At 45.0% G+C, this 19854-nt stretch overlaps 1 protein-coding gene across 2 annotated transcripts in view; it reads left to right on the top strand.

Annotated features, from left to right (window-relative positions):
- LOC117501340 (phosphatidylinositol 4-kinase beta-like) overlaps positions 1-19854 on the top strand; it is a 48304-nt gene that overhangs the window by 16037 nt on the left and 12413 nt on the right. For both annotated transcript variants that reach the window (XM_034160195.1, XM_034160194.1), the window contains exons 2-6: positions 3408-3873; positions 5536-6065; positions 7484-7900; positions 14431-14658; positions 18754-19029. In XM_034160195.1, coding sequence (XP_034016086.1) covers positions 3423-3873; positions 5536-6065; positions 7484-7900; positions 14431-14658; positions 18754-19029 — 1902 coding nt within the window. In that variant the 5' untranslated portion in view covers positions 3408-3422. The remainder of the gene's footprint in view (positions 1-3407; positions 3874-5535; positions 6066-7483; positions 7901-14430; positions 14659-18753; positions 19030-19854) is intronic.

Raw genomic sequence — 19854 nt, forward strand, 5'->3', positions numbered from 1 at the left:
CTGGAGGAGTTTCTGCAGGGAACTGGGGGCCACCGTCAGTCTCTCGTCTGGGTACCACCCCCAGACGAACGGGCAGGCAGAGCGGACGAACCAGGAGTTGGAGCAGGCCCTCCGCTGCGTGACCTCCGCGCACCCGACGGCCTGGAGTGACCATCTGACCTGGATCGAGTATGCTCATAATAGCCAAGTTTCATCTGCCACCAGCCTCTCCCCGTTTGAGGTGTGTTTGGGGTACCAGCCCCCATTGTTTCCGCTAGTGGAGGGAGAGGTCGGGGTGCCCTCGGTCCAGGCCCATCTGAGGAAGTGCCGTCGGGTGTGGCGTACCGCCCGCTCTGCCCTGCTCAGAGCCCGGACGAGGGCTAAGGCCCATGCAGACCGCCGGCGTTCCCCGGCCCCTGCATACCAGCCCGGGCAGGAGGTTTGGCTATCCACAAAGGACATCCCCTTGCAGGTGGAATCCCAGAAGCTGAAGGACAGGTACATAGGACCCTTTTCCATACTCAAAGTCCTCAGTCCGGCTGCAGTGAAGCTGAAGCTGCCAGCTTCAGCTTCACTGCGGATACACCCCGTTTTTCATGTGTCAAGACTCAAGCCCTGCCATACCTCACCACTGTGTGCCCCTGGACCGGCGCCGCCTCCTGCCCGGATCATCGACGGGGAGCCCGCGTGGAAAGTACGCCGGCTCCTGGACGTCCGTCGAAAGGGCCGGGGGTTCCAGTATCTGGTGGACTGGGAGGGTTATGGACCCGAAGAGCGCTCCTGGGTGAAGAGGAGCTTCATCCTGGACCCGGCCCTCCTGGTCGACTTCTACACCCGTCACCCGGATAAGCCTGGTCGGGCGCCAGGAGGCGCCCGTTGAGGGGGGGGTCCTGTTGTGTGGGCCGCTGAAGAGGAGGTACTGCTGGCTCACCACCACAAGATGGCGCCCTGCTTGAAGTGCGGGCTTCAAGCACGAGAGGGTGTCGGAGCGACCGGGATTGACAGCTGTCACTCATCATCCGTACCAGCTGTTACTCATCCACTACTCAACACCATCACCATAAAGGCCGGACTGTAACTCCACCTCCCCGCCGAGAAATCAGCTACCTTGGAGGTAATTTTCTCTGCTGACTTAAAACATTGAGTAATAATCTGAACTTCTTTGCAGCCGTTTTCCTGTGGTGTTTTCCTTATCTGTGGAATTGGCGTTTGGTGTGATCAGCGACGGCTTTGCTTCACACCCCAACCAGATAAGTGATTAGACAGGAGCTGCACGAGTGTGTGATTGGAGGTGGAGCTGCTCCCTCCCAAAAGAACACAGACTGTGGGATTACTGAGTGTGCGTATTCACACTCACCTGTGCTGTTTCTGTTCTCTGCCAGCAGTACCAGGTCTGACAGCTGAAGACGGTGACCACCTGGGGACCCAGGACTTGGCGGCTCCGGTGTTCTTCAGGTCCGTTGGCGGTGAGGGCCGTGTGGGATCCGGCTCGGTTCTGGACGGGCGTCTCCTATCCTCAAGCCTGCCCACACGTCACCCAACGTGTAATTGACTGTAGTCCCAAACTGATTGTTGTCTGTATTCCGTTGTGCACAATTTACAACATTAAATTGTTACTGTTTGGCTTATCCATTGCCCGTTCTTTTATGCCCCCTGTTGTGGGTCCGTGTTCCTACACTTTCACAACAACAATGAAGCTAAATTCACACAAAAACATAAAATCTGAATAGAAAAAGATTTTTTTTTTTACTATGAAAACTATAAGCATGTTTAACAAACCATTTTTATAACTTAGAATGCAAATATAAATTGTAAATTTCAAAAACATTTACAAATGTAGCAAATAAAGTTATATACAACTGTTTACATTAGATCTGTACGTACACACAGATCTCCACAGTGGGTCGGCTCACGTGCTTCTCTTTGCAACTTCTCCAGGACTCAGGCGCTACAGAGCTCCGTCCCAGCGCCGAGTCCTGGAACGCATAGCATGATGCAGACACACACTGCTCTAGCAGTGGCTCCAGGCTTGTTTTGTTTAAAGCGTCAAGATCAACGTTAGCTTCGGTTTCATTTTGTTCCTCTTTTGTTCCTTTTGCGCTCTTGATTTGCAGGCTATTTGGTGATGGAAAAAGTCAAAAGCTCATTTGTCCACCTGTTCTCGATGATTTGTGGCTTTTTTACTTTTTCCCTTCATTCAGGAATCATCATATGCGGTGTGAGCGGGCCTTTAAAGCAACAGAATGTGTCATATTTATCTACTCTGCACATCCTCCTTCACAAACGCATAATTCGGTGCAAGTTAGGGCATTTCGCTTACACTTATATAACCCCCTGCATGCTTGAGTTGCTGAGAAGTGAGCGATCATTATACTCATACCTGGAACAAAAAAACGTGAATTATTCTCTTAACTCTGTATCTGGACCATTCTTCACTGGATCTGACCACTGTCTCTGAAATTCAAGACAGTGCAGTATTATGTTTTATGCATGCAATATTACTCTTTCAACATCATAAAAAAATGAACAATAAAACTTATTATTACAATTGCCATAATTTCTTCAAGTAAAAAGTCAGTCTTTGCAACATGAAAGTCAAAGTCATGGGGGTAAATATGTTGAAATTGACCACTTAAAATAGGTTAAGGTCAGCCATCTTTGAACTTGTCCAAGGTATATGTCCCAAGAATGCTCCCTGAAGAATTTGAAAACCCTGGCAATAATAGGAATGGACTTACGCTCAGCACAGATGGATGGATGGACGCAAAGTCTTTGCAATATCCAATGGCTATATTTTGGCCGCAAATGCTTGCCATTCTCCTTTCCTGAAACCATCTTATCAGCTCCTTTTCAATGTCCTGATAATGCTCTTCCCTCCACCAGGCAGCCGTTTTGCTGTTTTGGCCAGGTTTGTAAGCTTATCCTTGTTCCTCCACCACTCCCGGACGCATTTCCTATTGACTAGGAAAATCCGAGCAGCATGGTTCTTCCCCTTCTCTTCTGTTTCTTTCACATCTTTTAGCTTGAATTCTGTCGAGCATGTTTTTAGACGTGTTTGGAGTCTGCACTGCTTCTTTTGCATGCAGTACGCATGTCCATACCTACCGTAAATGCTCCCCTTCACAAAAATTGCAGGCCCCCAGGGTCTTTAATGGAGTAAATATGGTATTTGTTAAGTGCTGAGAACTACAACAAACAAAACGTCATCGGCGTCAGTGAGGCCTTAAACCAAGGGAAACCAGGGAAAAGTGGTCATCACAGGGCGGTCCTCGGGTGTTGCAACCAGCTCCTTCCCATGAGGTTTTATGATCATGTGACTCTGACAATATGCAGTGTATTTTTGTCCACAATACACAATGTTCAGCAAGCACCAACTGGCTCAGTCAGATTTACATACTGTTATCTTAAATTTACTTCTTTCCTTGTAGGCCTGCCTTGCCAATATGGCTGATGTTGAGGTTTCCCTGTCCCTCGCTCTGCGGCCGCTCCATTTTAGCCCCTCCCACTCAGCTCCACCCCCTGTACCAACCTCGTCCTGCTCTCCCACCACCTTCTCCTGTCCCTCCTCCCCCTCCAGCGCTTCTTGTTCTTCCTCTTCCTGTTCTGAGAGTTCCTCTGATTGCCCTGCCCACCATCATCATCACCATCATCAGCCTCGCCCCCAGCTCCAGCTGCCTCCACCCTCCCACATTGAGCAGCCGTCTTCCCCTAGCGCCAGCCCCCGCAGCTCCAGCCCCAGCGGCAGCATTGGCAGCACCGGCAGCCTTGGCAGCAGCACTAGCGATGGTATCGGCAGCAGTGACGTGTCGAGTGGTGGCGATCTTCGAGGTCCCAGTCCCCCATTGGATGTAATCTCTGAGGATGCCATGGAAATGGACCTGGGGTCTGACCAAGGTAATCATGGTTACACCAGAACAAATAGACCCTCTGTCCTTTACTGTGCCATTGTATATACATTATTAAACATAAATAAATGAACCAAAAACACTAATCCTCTCATTAGGGAGTGCCACAACAGATCACCCTGTCCTCGTCATCATCCTCTGTCACACCAACCACCTACATGCCCTTCCTTAGAACATCCATAAACCTCCTCTTTGGCCTTCTCCTCTTGCCTGGTGGCTCCAGGCTCCTCAGCATCCTTCTCCCTATATACCCTGGGTCCCTCATCTGTACATGTCCAAACCATGTCAGTCTCACCTCTCTGACTTTGTCTCCAAACTCTTCTGCCTGCGCTGTCTCTGTGATATGGTCATTCCTAAGCCTGTCCATCCTCATAACTCCCAAAGAAAATTGGAGCATCTTCAGTTCTGCCACCCCCAGCTTCACCTCTTATCTTTTTCTTAGTGCTACCACCTCTAAGCAGTACAACATAGTTTGCAGATACCCTTCTGTCACAGTCACCCCTGCCACCTTTCTCCACACTCTATCCTTCCCACGCTCTTTCCACCACTTGAACTTCAGTATTCCACTGGGCTTCCTTTCATTCATACACACACATATATATTTAGTCTTGCTTCTACTGACTTTCATTCCCCTTCCCTTCAGAGCATATCACCACCTCTCCAGACTTGTCTCAACCTGCTCTCTACTCTCACTACAGATCCCAATGTCGTCTGCAAATATCATAGTCCATTGAGACTCCTGTCTAATCTCATTCGTCGACCTGTCAGTCACCATTATGTATCAAAAACATGCACATTATGGTCTGCTCCATTCTCTGCCCCCTGACCAAGGCAGCATTTTTACATCTGGAGTTGTTCCCCGGATTGTGGCTTCCCACTGCTCCTAGTGGTTGATTGTGTCTAACTGTAATTAGGTTGGGTTAAATGCAGAGGGCAAATTTTGTTGTATGTATTCATCTATGTACAATGACAATAAAGGCCATTCTTCATTGCAAACAAGAAAGGGCTCAGAGCCGACCCATGGTGTAGTCCCATTTCCACCTTGAATGCATCTGTCATTCTGCTGTCAGACACGCTGTCCATTTACATATCCTGTACCATGCTGACATACTTGTCTGCTGCTTCATACCTCCAGATATAATGACATAGTTGTTCTCTTGGCACCTTGTCATAAACTTTCTCTTAAGCAAAAAGCACACAGTGTAACTTCTTCAGGCTTTCTCTATTCTTCTCCATCAGTACTCTCAGAGCAAACATTGCATTTGTAGTGCTCTTTCTCAGCATGAAACCATATTGCTGCTTGTAGCTCTTCACCTCTTTTTGAAGATTTTGTTCCTCTACTCTTTCCCTTAACTTCATGCTGTGGCTGATCAACTTTATGCATCTGTAGCTATTGCAGGTCTGCATATTACGCTTCCTTTTAAAACCTAGAACCAGTTCACTTCTCCACTCCTCAGGCATCCTCTCACTTTCCAAGATTTTATTAAAAAGGGTTAAAAACTTCAAAAGTTATAGATTTCCTGAGCATTTATCAGGTTTTTCCTGGTTCTTTCAGGTGTCCTTTGGAAGATTCAAATTGCATCTCATTCTGTTTGTTATTGATATTTAGAAGGTGTTCTGGTTCTGACCCGCCCTTGTTTTCTGATGCCAGTAATTAACCCAGAAGTGGCCCAGAAGGCTTGTCAGGAGGTGCTTCTCAGTGTGAAGCGTCGCAACAGGGACATGCCAGAAATGACTCACAAGCAACCCCAAGATGATATCGCAGCATACTCCGCCACACAGGAGCACGTGGATCCAGACTTTGGCTCCGTCAAGGAGGAAGGTGAGCACAACAACAGCGCCTCTCAGGGTTTTGAAAACCTCAGAGAGGGTCTAAGGCGAGGCTGTTCCTCTCAGCAACACCCGCTTCCTTCAGGACGACCAGCACCATTCTCCTCTCCACTTCCAACATCGTCATCATCAAAACAGTCATGGCTGCTGCGACTGTTTGAGTCAAAGCTGTTTGATGTTTCCATGGCAATCTCCTACCTGTACAACTCTAAGGAACCTGGGGTGCAGGCGTATATTGGGAACCGCCTGTTCAGCTTCCCTGACAGGGAGGTAGACTTCTACTTGCCGCAGCTGCTCAACATGTATGTGCATATGGACACTGAGGTGGGAGACGCCATCAGACCATACCTGGTGAGTCTACAGACTGGCCAGGACCAAGGTGACAGATAATGTGGTTTAGTGAGTGGACCTACAGACAAAGTTCAGTGAATACATGCATGGAAAATATGTAGTTCTCATGGCTTAGGAAGCCAATAGCTGCTCTGAAGGCTTCAGATGCACCAAAACACTTCTTCAACATTTTCTTTGTGAAGCTGCCCCCCCCCCCCCAAAAAAAAAAATTTAAATTGATTAATTCAGAATTCCACAGGAAATATAAAAATAAATATCAACCCAACGTTATGTTTTCCATTTTTACCATTCAAAAATCAGTAGAATTTTTTTGACATTAAAGAATTGATTTATTTGTTTTATGTGTTCTTGTTCTTCCAGAATTAAAATCAGCATTTTAGTTGATGTATATATCATCTGATGTGTCAGGTTTTACGAGGTCTGTTAGAAAAGTATCGGACCTTTTTTTTTTTTTTGCAAAAACCTGATGGATTTGAATCACGTGTGCTTGCATCAGCCAACCTTGAACCTTCGTGCGCATGCGTGAATTTTTTCATGCCTGTCGATTGCATCATTTGCTGGTAAGCAGTCTTTGTGTGAGGACGTGTGTAGTATACTCGGCGGATTTTCATTGCAAGGAAAAAGACGGAACGACTGGAGCAGCGCCGCATCAAATTTTGCCAGAAACTGGGCGACAGCCAGGTGGAAAACATTCGGATGATTCAGACGGCTTTCGGTGACTTTTCAGTCGTGTGACTATCCGAGAAATTGTGGAAGAGGTGGGCATGTCATAGCATGGCCTGTGAGACGTCAACACGAAGGTGCTTTTGCTCCGCCGTCAGAAGCTTTGGCACAAATTTCACAGCCACTCTTTTCATTGCCACATCTTCTGTCACAGTGGAATGTGCTGAAAAGTGCTGATGTCCAACTCTTCTGCAGTTTTTGGATACTCACATGACGGTCCCGCATCACCACAGCGTTCACTTTGGAAATGAGCTGGTCATTTCAGCATGTTCATGGCTGACCGGAGCGTTGCTCGCTCTCCGACGTTGTGCGGCCGTCTTTAAACCGGTTGTACCGCTCCTTAATCTGTGTGATGCCCATAGCATCGTCACCAAAAGCCATCTGAATCTTCCGAATGGTTTCCACCTGGCTGTCGCCCAGTTTCTGGCAAAACTTGATGCTGCGCTGCTCCAGTCGTTCTGTCTTTTTCCTGAAAATCCACTGAGCGCACTACACATGTCCTCACACAAAGGCTGCTTACCAGCAAATGATGCAATCGACAGGCGTGAAAAAATTCACGCATGCGCACGAACATTCAAGGTTGGCTGATGCAAGCACACGTGATTCAAATCCATCAGGTTTTTGCAAAAAATAAAAAGGTCTGATACTTTTCTAACAGACCTCGTAGTTGTTTACATGTTTGTCTATGTGTTCAGATCCATCGTTGCCGGCGCAGTATCACCTTCTCACTGCTGTCAGCGTGGCTCTTGTGGGCGTACTCGTCCGACATGCACATCTCTACTCAGCGTCACTCCAGAGGAAACAAACTGCGCAAACTCATCCTCTCCAACGAGCTTAAACCCTGTGACACAAACGGACCGCGGACACTTTCTGTCTCAAATAGCCCCGCCTCCTCTCCATCCCATCGTCATTGTCACTGGAGACACAACAGCAACAATGTCGAACCCGGCCCACCTCAAGAAAGCCCTAATTCTGGAGAGGCAGAGGTGTTTGCATCGCCAACCAAGAAAACACACCAGCGGTCCAAGTCGGATGCCACTGCAGTGACCAGCGGTCCCAGCGGTCTCCGACGGACGGGGAGTAATCCAAAGGTGGAGGTCATCCATGAAGAGGTGAGGACTGTTTTTGCTGGCTGTGTTCTTCAGTTTGTCTGTGCGACTGTAACAAAGATGCAGACATAAAAAATGAAAGCAATGATGATTCAGGCTCACAGAGTCCATAAAACCTAAAGTTCCAAGTTTTAATGAAACTCTGTAAAGACAGGCGTCAGTCTGTCAGTGTGCATTTGTTATTGTTAGTGTGCTGACAGCGGCTGTCGTTATCAATTTACGGAGTGGCTATATGCCCAACCGTTGTTTCAATAAAGTCAATACGCGAGCATATACGCCCAACCACAACCGACCAATGAGCGCGCTTGTAAGCTCACTTCCGGTTTCAGCGTGGGAGGGGAAAAAAGGCGGATATTTTTTAGCGGGAGGGTTCGCATCGGCGGAGGGGCTGTGATCTAAAGCGGTTCTGTTTGGCTCATCACACCCAGGGAACTGTGTCAAACTAACACCATCTTACAGCCAACAAGCAGCATTTTGTTCAAAAACTGTTTCGTCGTCGTTCAGTCTTCTGTTCAAAATTCTTATGAAGTTTGTCTGTTTTGATCCATTGCTGTGTTTTCGCAGTAATTAAAGACGGCGTTAAATGTGTCAAACATATGCCACAATAGAGCCTTAAAAAGTGGTGTAAAAACCGTAGTTTTGATGCAAGAAAAGGTGTCAAAGACACGATCACAGTTGGGCGAATAAGATAAGACATTATATTTATCTGCCCAATGGTTGTGCATGTAATGTTCAATGTATGACTTATCTGCCCAACAGTTGGGTGTATAGCCTTTGCCATCAATTTAATACCATATTCTATTTTCTTTTTTATTTGCTATGAAAATATTTTCAGCTAAACTTCCAAAAATCATCCAGTGACTTCAAAAACAAATATAATAAAATGAGTTGAAGCCAACAAAAACAGGGTAACTAAACAGTTTGTTAAATTGGGGGAGATTGAAGACAAAATACTGTAAATAACGTGACAAAGAAGATAAAAGTTCAAATGGAAAATCTACCAGAATAAAAGAAGAAATTAAAGGAAGCAACATAAACAGGTTAGAAAAGTAAATGAGTTAACAGGAAGTATCGGTGAACAGCAGGTTTCGGACACAGTCGTATTGTTGCCAACTGGTCCGTATAATGCCCCTGTCATATTATGTGTGAGGCATGTTACAGAGTACACTTTTCCGCCCTCTTATTCCACTTGTTTCTTTTGTCTTCCCTTTTTCCCTTCTTTGTTAATTTTTTTTCCTCCATCTTTCTTTTAGTTTTTCTTTTTTAATTTTCTTTGTCTTTCCATTGTTTCACCCTTCCTTCCTTCCTTGTTGATGTTGAAAATAAAACATTCATAAACACATGTGAAAACACTGGTAGCATTTAGTTTCACCTGTCTGGAGCTACATGGAAACCATATCAAACCAGATTATCAAGTTTAAACCAGTTTTGCACTATTTTGAACACTTCAAGCATCAAAATGTTAAAAGTTTAAAGGCAGCTTAAAACAGTTTTGATTTCGGTGTGAGCTCAAAGCCATTCATGTGGAATACTTTTTAAAACCAAATTAACTGTTGCCGATGCAATTTGATCATTTTAAACAACCTATTTTGTTGTAGTTTACAGAAACATTTTAAAGCAGTTTGAGAGTCCATTCCTGTTTTACAACCATTTAAAATAACTTTTACATCAAATAAAAGAGTAAAGGAGCAAATGTTTAACTGACTTGCTGTAAAGACAAAGTACTGTGTTGGCCCTGAGGCTCATTGGTCCCAGTGATTATTCTGGGATTCGGGAGCCAAAAGCAGATGAGAGTGAGACGCCGGTCCATCACAGCTGAGGCTGGTTCCTGTTTACAGCTGGGTGGACTGAGACAAAGCAGATGAAGGTTCTTGTCCAAGGACACTGACGGACAGCCTGAAGCACAAACCAGCAATCGAACCTGGGTCGGTATATTGATCGTCCAACTTCTACCCCATAGAACCACCTTCAACAATTGATTTTTTTTTTCTTTGTTTCTGTTGATGCCTGATCTATAATCTATGTGAATTTGTACTGTTGTGTTTTCGAGGTTGAAGTGTTTGCATTATTTGCTCAGTGAAGAAGCCAAACACTGAACTCACTCAGCTCGTTCCTGGCTGGCAGTTCAGTCGCATGAAAATCGAGCCTGGCCATTGGCTGTGAGCCATATTTAGCTCCTCCTTTAGAGTGAATTTTGAAGCTCTGTTCTTAATTTGAAAGATGGTAAAACAGAACACACATACTGACAGGCTGAAAACTGTAAAGAAAGTCCAGCACTCAAAAATTTTCTCCCCTTGTTGGAATATATCACTGAGTCACAGCTGCATCATACCAGTAAGAATATATACAATTATAATATTGCAGCAGCAATTTGCTGCCCCCATTTTTAATCCACAAACAAATCAAGAGACAAACAGTGACTGTGATAAATGGTGGCAAAACCAGTAACTTTAGCAATGAGCACACCAACAAAGACTATTTAACACACAAAAAAGGAACACCTGCTTTAATCAAGGAGGTACAGTGATGGCTGTAATCATAGGAATATGCCGTTTAACATGATTTAAAAATATACTGAGTGACAGCCAGCCAGTCAGTCCCACTTCTCCAAAGTAACCGTCTGTCTGCTGCAGTTTGGTGAAACAGGGGCGTGTCCTTTGCCAAGTGAAATGTGTGCGTGTCCTTGACCTTCTCCAGCTGCTGGGGTCCTCAACACTGTGGCACCTGTGTGCTGGATCATGTACAGAGAAACACACCACGTGGACAAAATGTTGTAGCTGTTGCTCCCTCACAGTTTGACACAACGTTATTCCAGCAGTACCCAAGGATCCCACTTAGAGACGTGGTACCAATGGCATCCAGTCATCACCTTAGAGTCCAGTCATCACTGGGTAGAGTCCAAGTATGACAACCATACAGGAAGCAGTCCTAAACACTTGGACCTTCGTTCACCTGCGAAGATCTTAGCATCACCAACCATCTCTGACTTTTGGCCTCATGATGCCATGAGCTCTTCCCAGGCATCTCTGGATCTTAAAGGCCAAGGACACAGAGACATGAACATCACTGCCGAGGTAAGTGAATGTCTCTACAAGTTCAACACTTTCCCCACATACCTATACATATCTGATGGCCAAGTTCACGAAGCCACTGAAAGTCTGGATCCATGACAGTTAGAAACTTAGATACTCTGATTCCCGACAGCTTATCACAAAGATCACAACATCATCCACAAATCTTTAATCACGAATAAAAGCACTTACGTTGCTGCTTTCCAAAGCCCTACCCAACACCCAGTCCATGCAAGCATTGACAGGGGAGGAGCCAGAACACATTTCTGAGGAATGCCAGAATTCACTCAGGAAAAAGTCAGAGACTCTTCACTTTATCCACACAGTACCTGTGTGTCAGCTGAATATCCTGTAAATATTCTTGTTGGAGATTCCACAAATTCTCAAGATGTCAAAAGCCATGCAAAAATCAACATAGGCTGCAGAGGAGCACAGCGGTTCCTCATGATTGCATGCAGTGTTAAGTCATAGGTGAAACTTTTTTGACAATAGTTTTGTGTTGATCCTTCATATGTTTTGATTTTTGTTATGATGTGCATCATAATACTTTTTCCTGATGGTTCAAACACTTTATTCATCCAAGTTATAATAAAATGCTCCATAAATTCTGGCTTATAAAACATTTAATAGCTCGTCAATTTAACATGTTCATTTCAACAGTATATTGATTGACTGAATCTGGAACCCATATGAAAAATTCAGAGGAACTGTGTAAAACCTGCCTGAAATACTTAAGAACATGCTGATCAAGAACTGAACAGAGTCCGTCTTCTTCAGGTTCGGGTGAAGCACATAAACCTGGCTCTGAATATTCATAAATTACAGGTTTTGGATCATTTATTATGACTGATAATTGGATAATTTTGGAGCTGCATTTTTGTCCTAAAAATCGTTTGAATGTCCTCTAGTTTCATTGTTTATGCACATTTCCTGCAGAGGTGGTATGTAAGGACCAAAAAACAGTTTGCATTTTGTAAAGTTGCCAGTAATGGCAACAGGCCAACGCTACCTACTGATGCCACTGAATTTAATGTGTTTTGCCAGGAATATTTTTTTCAGGTGTGGTGGTACTCACTGAAGACTCAAATTGCAAGATGCATATAGCAGAAAAATGCATCATAATAAATTTTACTGCCCCCTGCTGGTCATATGTGGACTGTGACATTTAGCTGCTTTTACTGAGGCACCTCTGAGGGACAAGAATCAGATGTGATTAAACTTTGTCTCTGCTTTATCTCACTCCAAAACATTTTGGCTTTTGACCGTGAATGAACAAATTATTATGACATATGAAAATTTTTGTCAGCAAAACAGTTTATTTTCAAAAGATTCACCAGTAAGGAAAATAAAGATTAGTCGCAGGTCAGACTGCTTGTGAGAACAGGTTTGGTCTGATTACCATGGAAATGAGTAATCTTGTCATTTTCTGCAGCTTTGGCTCTGACCCAGCAGTGAGCCATGTTCTCGTCCTTCACATCACTTCCTCCCCTCTGTTGCCCCGATAACACTTCTGTACCACACGAATGAGTCAGCTGTATGTTTGTTTTCCTCCTCTCTCTCCCCTCTTATTCTAATTTTTATTTGCTTCTAGCTTTTCATTAATAAGTTACTTGTAAACGCACAGAACTCGCATCACAGAGTGTGCTGATGGTCTAGTGCAGTGGTGGCCAAGTTCAGTCCTCGAGATCTACCTTCCTGACGCTCTTAGTTGTCTCCCTGCTCCAACACACCTGAATCCAATGAAAGGCTCATTAAAAGTCTGCTAATGAGTCTTTCATTGTGTCACACACTCTCACACAAAAAATGTAAGGAAAGGTTCATGCCTTTGAGATTGGTGTCCCAGTTTTTATCCCACCTGGCCGAAGGCCCAAAAGGGGATTATGTCATGGTGGTCAAAGGGTATAAGCATTCTGAAATCAACTCCTCCCACATTTGTAGGAGGAATTTTGTGAAACAAGTACAAGTCCTTTGGGTTGGTAATGCGCATATTTTCATATCTTTCCAGTTGGACTCATTTTACCAGAGTTATGGCGCTTGTTTAACAACACTAGTCTCCTTCAGTTTCATGCTTGAGTGCCTGCATTCTGAAATCAACTTCTCTCACATTTTTAGTAGGAATTTCATGTAACTTGGTACAAATCTTTGCTATAGGTTGATCATACGCTTATTATAATAGTGTACAAGAATGACACATTTTGGCAGAGTTATAGTCCTTGATTAATAAATCTGGACACTGCCAGTTTCATGAGTTGATGCCTGCATTCTGAAGTCAGCTTCTCTCACATATTTAGGAGGACTTTCAGGAAACTTGATACAATCTCTTGAAATGTTACCACAATGTAGCAAGCACTTGTACCAAAGCAGCATTTGCCAGCATGGGATATTGTACTCCGAGCACTCTTGTTATGCTTGTACAAAAGTACTTATCCATTTGATTTTTACATATTTTTTCTGTTTTATTAACTTATTATAATTTCAGGAGAAACAGGTTATGCACAATCTACAGTAGGTCATTTCATTGTGTCTAACCTGGTTTTTAGACTTTAATTTCCTCCAAAGATGCCTTAAAAACATTCCCACACAACTGCAGACAGAACACGAGTCTTTTCCTCAGAATTGATTATTAGCTTACAACACAGTCCTTATGATATCGGCACACGTGCGTACAAAGTCCCTGCCAAATCAGTTCCCAAGTCATCTTGATTATGAGTTACTGAGGAATAACTTGAGACGTAAACATTGACTTTGCCCTAATGCTAGCTGAGTTCCATTCAGAATTCACTCAGTGGGCTAGTTTTGGACCCAGTTCTCCCATCTCCAGCTCGCACTGATTTTAAGCATTTATTCAGTTTTCATTGCAAGCTAACTTCAGAATTCTGATCTTCATTACACCTCAAATATTGTCTTTTTTACCTTTAATCCTGTCTTCTATTGTTCTGCACCAGGTGGATTGGTCTTTAAACAGCAACACAGCTGAAACCAGGTGAAAAAACATAAGCAGTGTTTCTCAATCCTGGTCCTCAGAGACCTTAAACTCCACATTTTATAGTCTTTAGTTACTCTACCCACACCTGATTGGTTAAGTCAATTTTTCCTGTTAGCTCTGTATGAATGATCGACTTTAGTCAGAGCAAGGAGAGATGGAAAAATGTGCAGCTTTAGGGATTGGGAGGACCAGGGTTCTACTCTGATGTGAGGGTGTCTGACTTAAAGCAGTGTGTTTGTTTGCCCTCCGAATTATATGGTTGCAGTCTGGGCCACAGTATACAAATGCTGTGATGGCATTTCAAGCAGGTTTTTGGAAAATGCCTCAAAAGCAATTTAGTCAAGATATCAATGGTGACTTAAAAATGGTCTTTAAGGTAGATCAGAAGGTGAACGAGGACAAAATTACCACCTGGTTGTAGTTGGAACCATGAAACCTCATTTTAAGTGACATGAATATACTAAACTGTTTTTCAGCCGGAGCGTCTCCGTCCACAACGGGAGTTTGTAAAGTCGTTGCTGTACATTGGCAAGCGTCTGGCCACGTTGCCGACCAAAGAGCAGAAGACACAGCAGCTGATCTCAGAACTGTCATCGCTCAACCACAAACTGCCAGCTCGAGTGTGGTTGCCGACTGCTGAACACCAGCACCATGTATGCCGGATCCCCCATACCCAGGCCGTGGTGCTCAACTCCAAGGACAAGGTAACCAAGGCAATGTAGGATGAATGCTCACTAATGCACAGTCAAGGAAAGCATAGGGTCAAGGTAGAGTTGAATAGGTTGTCACCCAGAAGCAGACATGGACCATTTTTATGTTAACTGTACTTCGTCAAACCCCAACCCACCACCACCACCTGAATATCATTTTGGTAAAGTACAGAGAAGCGTTGAGTCTTGTTTAGAGGTTTGCATCTCAAAGTGTCTCCTAGTTGTAATTTTTACAATCATTGAGACATTTTTGCCTGATTCTGCTCTGTGGTTTCTGCATGTTAAAGCCGGTTGATCAATGGTTAGGAATTGCGCTGTGAATATAAAGACTTTGGATTGATTCATGGTCCCACTACTTGTCTGTGTCTTTGGACAACACACTTTGTCTGAATGGTCTGAGTCTACCCAGCTGTAAATGGGTTCCAGTCTTGGCTGGGAAAGTAACCTGTGATGGATTGGTGTCCCTTCAGGGAGAGTTGTAGACTCTTTTCGGTTGCACACTACGTCACCCGGCTATAGGGGTGGGCACCAACGGACCTCAGGGTCTCCAGAGGACCTACAGGTACATTTCTATCTGGCAGCACATAACTACCAGAGCATTGATTGTATCAGCAACAAGTTGATGCATTATCACATTTTACTACACATTTACTGTGATCTACATACAGGCCACTAGCAGGGTGACCAAACAAAACCATCCTTATTTGTATTTTAATCTCTGGGAAATAATAAATGCTGGAACTATAGAATTTTGTGGTTGAGACAGAGCTCCTGTTTGACACTCTGTCCTGTGGGTGTGGCTAATGGCAGAGCAACTTCTTGCTCGCACACATCCTGTTCTCAGTGACATTTTGTTTTTACTGTAAAAGACCATTAAACAGATTACAGGAAATGCTATGTACATCCAAGAACTGTAGCATTCTTATTTTGGTGGTCTTTGCTTCCACTGTATATAATTGGAGTCTTTTTCAGTATTACTACTGTGTGTATTTATTTATAATTGATGCAAACAAAGTCCAAGACATATTCAGCGACTTGGAAATGTTCATGTATCCATCCCCTGACTTGTCTGAATAAAATTATTATTACTACAGGTATTGTACCAAAGCATTCCACTTATGCAGCCCATCATCTTGGCTTTTATATTTTTAATTAATTTATGTAATGTTGTACAGAGTTGCTTTCAGTTTGAGTTAAAGGAAGATAATTTTAGATTTTTTTGGGGGGGTATTTGAAATGGCACGGTGACATGCTAAGCTGCAGCCATGAACTCTGCAGCTCACGAGAAGCATGCCGGAAGCCGTTGCCTGACAAACAGTACACGCAGCGAGTAAGCAAGAAAATGTTTAAAAAAATGCTTTTTAAAAATCGATTCTTGGACATTTTGGATCGATTCAGAAATGTAATAAATAAGAATCGCGATTCAGACGTGAATCGATTTTTTTCTGACACCCCTAATGAACACCATGTTCGAGCTCAGGGTTGTCAATAAGTGCACGTGGCACCAGGACACCCTGAGCCGGAGATCGATGATCGACTTTGTAGTCGTATCATCGGACCTTCGGCCACGTGTATCGGATACTCGGGTAAAGAGAGGGGCTGAGCTGTCGACCGATCACCACCTGGTGGTGAGTTGGATCCGCTGGGAGGGGAGGAAGCCGGTCAGACCTGGTAGGCCCAAACGTATCGTGAGGGTCTGCTGGGAACGACTGGCGGAACCCTCTGTCAGCGAGGTCTTCAACTCCCACCTCTGGGAGAGCTTCTCCCAGATCCCGGGGGAGGTTGGTGACATGGAGTCTGAGTGGACCATGTTCTCCACCTCCATTGTCAATGCGGCCGCCTGCAGCTGTGGTCGCAAGGTCTCTGGTGGCTGTCGCGGCGGCAATCTCCGAACCCAGTGGTGGACGCCGGAAGTAAGGGATGCCGTCAAGCTGAAGAAGGAGTCCTACTTGTCTTTGTTGGTAGGTGGGACCCCGGACGCAGCTGACAGGTACTGGCAGGCCAAGCATGCTGCAGCCTGTGCGGTCGCAGAGGAAAAAACCCGGGTCTGGGAGGAGTTCGGAGAGGCCATGGAGGAGGATTATCGGTCGGCCTCGAAGAAATTCTGGCAAACCGTCCGACGCCTCAGGAGGCGGAAGCAGCTCTCCAGCCAACACTGTCTATAGTGCGGGTGGGGAACTGTTGACCCTGACTGGGGATGTTTTTGGGCGATGGAAGAAATACTTCGAGGATCTCCTCAGTCCCATCGTCACGTCTTCCGAAGAGGAAGCAGAGACTGGGGACTCAGAGGCGGACTCGTCCATCACCCAGGTTGAAGTCACAGAGGTGGTCAGGAAGCTCCTTGGTGGCAAGGCTCCTGGGGTGGACGAAATCCGTCCTGAGTACCTTAAGTCTCTGGATGTTGTGGGACTGTCTTGGTTGACACGTCTCTGCAACATCGTGTGGCGGTCAGGGACAGTACCCCTGGATTGGCAGACCAGGGTGGTGGTCCCTGTGTTTAAGAAGGGGGACCGGAGGGTGTGTTCCAACTACAGGGGGATCACACTCCTCTGCCTCCCCGGTAAGGTCTATTCCAAGGTGCTGGAGAGGAGAATTCGACTGATAGTCGAACCTCGGATTCAGGAGGAACAGTGTGGTTTTCGTCCTGGTTGTGGCACACTGGATCAGCTCTACACCCTCCATCGGGTGCTCGAGGGTTCATGGGAGTTCGCCCAACCAGTCCACATGTGCTTTGTGGATCTGGAGAAGGCGTTTGACCGTGTCCCTCGAGGCGCCCTGTGGGGGTGCTCCGGGAGTACGGGGTCCTTTGCTAAGGGCTATCCGGTCCCTATACGACCACAGCAGGAGCTTGGTTCGCATTGCCAGTATTAAGTCAAACCTGTTTCCAGTGCACATTGGCCTCCGCCAGGGCTACCCTTTGTCACCGGTTCTGTTCATTACCTTTATGGACAGAATTTCTAGGCGCAGCCAGGGTGTAGAGGTCATGAGATTTGGCTCATGACCGAAAGAACAAGATCACGAGTACAGGCGGCCGAGATGAGTTTCCTCCACAGGGTGGCTGGGTGCTCCCTTAGAGATAGGGTGAGGAGCTCTGTCACTCGGGAGGAGCTCGGAGTCGAGCCGCTGCTCCTCCACATCGAAAGGAGCCAGCTGAGGTGGCTCGGGCATCTTTTCCGGATGCCCCCTGGACGCCTCGCTGGAGAGGTGTTCCGGACATGTCCCATCGAGAGGAGGCCCCGGGGAAGACCCGGATCACGCTGGAGGGACTACGTCTCTCAGCTGGCTTGGGAACGCCTCGGGGTTCCCCCGGAGGAGCTGGGGGAGGTGTGTGTGGATCTGGAGATCTGGGCGGCTTTGCTTGAGCTGCTGCCCCCGCGACCCAACCTAGGATAAGCGGAATAAAATGGATGGATGGATGAATGTTTGAAATGGCATAAACAAATTAAATAGTGTGAAATTAGAATCAGACTAGCCTTTATTCGCCAAATATCCACAAGAATACAAGGATTTGACTTCGGTTTTGATACCAAGTGTTCCAATACTATTTTGGAGGACAATGTAACAAAAGTATAAACGCAACACTTTTGTTTTTGCTGCCATTAGTCATGAGCTGAACTCAAAGATCTAAAACATTTTCTATATACGCAAAAGACCTTTTTCTGTCGAATATTGTTCACAAATCTGTCTGAGCACTTCTCCTTTGCCAAGATAATCCATCCCACCTCACAGGTGTGGCATATCAAAATGGTGATTAAACAACATGATTATTGCAGCAGGGTGGCCTCGTGGTTAGCACTGTTGCCTCACAGCAAGAAAGTCATGGGATCGATTCCCACCTATGGCCTTTCTGTGTGGAGTTTGCATGTTCTTCCTGTGTTTGTGTGGGTTATATGTATTGTATGTCACTTTTACTTTCCTACTCTCCCATTGAATAAAGGTATTTGAAAAGATTTTGGCAATGATGGAAGTTCGACTGTTTCTACTTCTGATGGTCAGATTAGTGAATCGAGGTCAAACGTGTCCTGGACTTTTCTCGCTAATGGGTGCCCAGAGATCAAATGGATTCTAACCCCTCTGCTGCCCCCTCAGGCTCCATACATCATCTACGTGGAAGTTTTGGAGTGTGAGAGCTTTGAGACTTCGCCTGTTCCAGTTCGAATCCCAGAGACAAGAATCCGGTCTGCACGGTCTGCAGAGAACCTGGACTGCGACAGTATGGCTACATCTAACTGCAGTAGCGGGACTGTCCTCGGCAGTGGTGGGATGACATTCGAGCACAGAGCCGCAAGCTTTTCCACCGTCCAGAACTATGACAATGACGATGAGGCATGGGCGACCGACGATATCGGCCAGCTTCAGGTGGAGGTGAGAGAGGACAAAATATAGCTGCTAAAGTTGGTTCGTTCAAAAATTGCATTTTAAAAAACTGTTTTACTCCAACAGAGCAGAACATGAACAGTTTAAAATTCAAAATGATGAAACAAATTAAAACTTGGGATTTTTCCTTCTTTTTTTAATTAAATAAATGATTTGTCGATTCTCAAAGTTTCGTATCTACTGCATCACAAATTAGGTGTCCAACAGAGACTGAGTATCACTGTGAAACTGATTCATTTGAAACATTCTTCAAACTGAACAAAAACAATAAAACTTACTCATACAGTTTCATTTTACAATTCAAAAAAACAAAATTCTTAAAATTTCTTGGCTCCATCCATTTTTGTGTCTCCTCCCCAAAACATTGCACTTTATAACCACATTAAGTAAAAACTTTGCTTTATTGACATCTTTCATTACTCAACTGATTTTCACCAATCACTGGCCCCGTTTACATGCACATAAAAATCTGGTTGTTGTCTGATTATTGGCTGGTATCTGATTATTAAGTGGTCATGTAAACAGCAAAAGCCAATATGCTTTATCCGATAACGACCAATACTCCGATTTCTTTGGTACATGTATACCGTTAATCTGATTTATTTTGTTGGTTTACATCTGCGCATTTGTAAAAGCACTTGTCACTCACATTTCCAAACGCACAGAGGGACACACTGCTGCCTCGTCAATCAATTCAATCAATCAATCAATTTTATTTATATAGCGCCAAATCACAACAAACAGTTGCCCCAAGGCGCTTTATATTGTAAGGAAAGGCCATACAATAATTACGTAAAAACCCCAAAGGTCAAA

Source organism: Thalassophryne amazonica, chromosome 20, assembly GCF_902500255.1.
Source record: "Thalassophryne amazonica chromosome 20, fThaAma1.1, whole genome shotgun sequence".
Classification (NCBI taxonomy): domain Eukaryota; kingdom Metazoa; phylum Chordata; class Actinopteri; order Batrachoidiformes; family Batrachoididae; genus Thalassophryne; species Thalassophryne amazonica.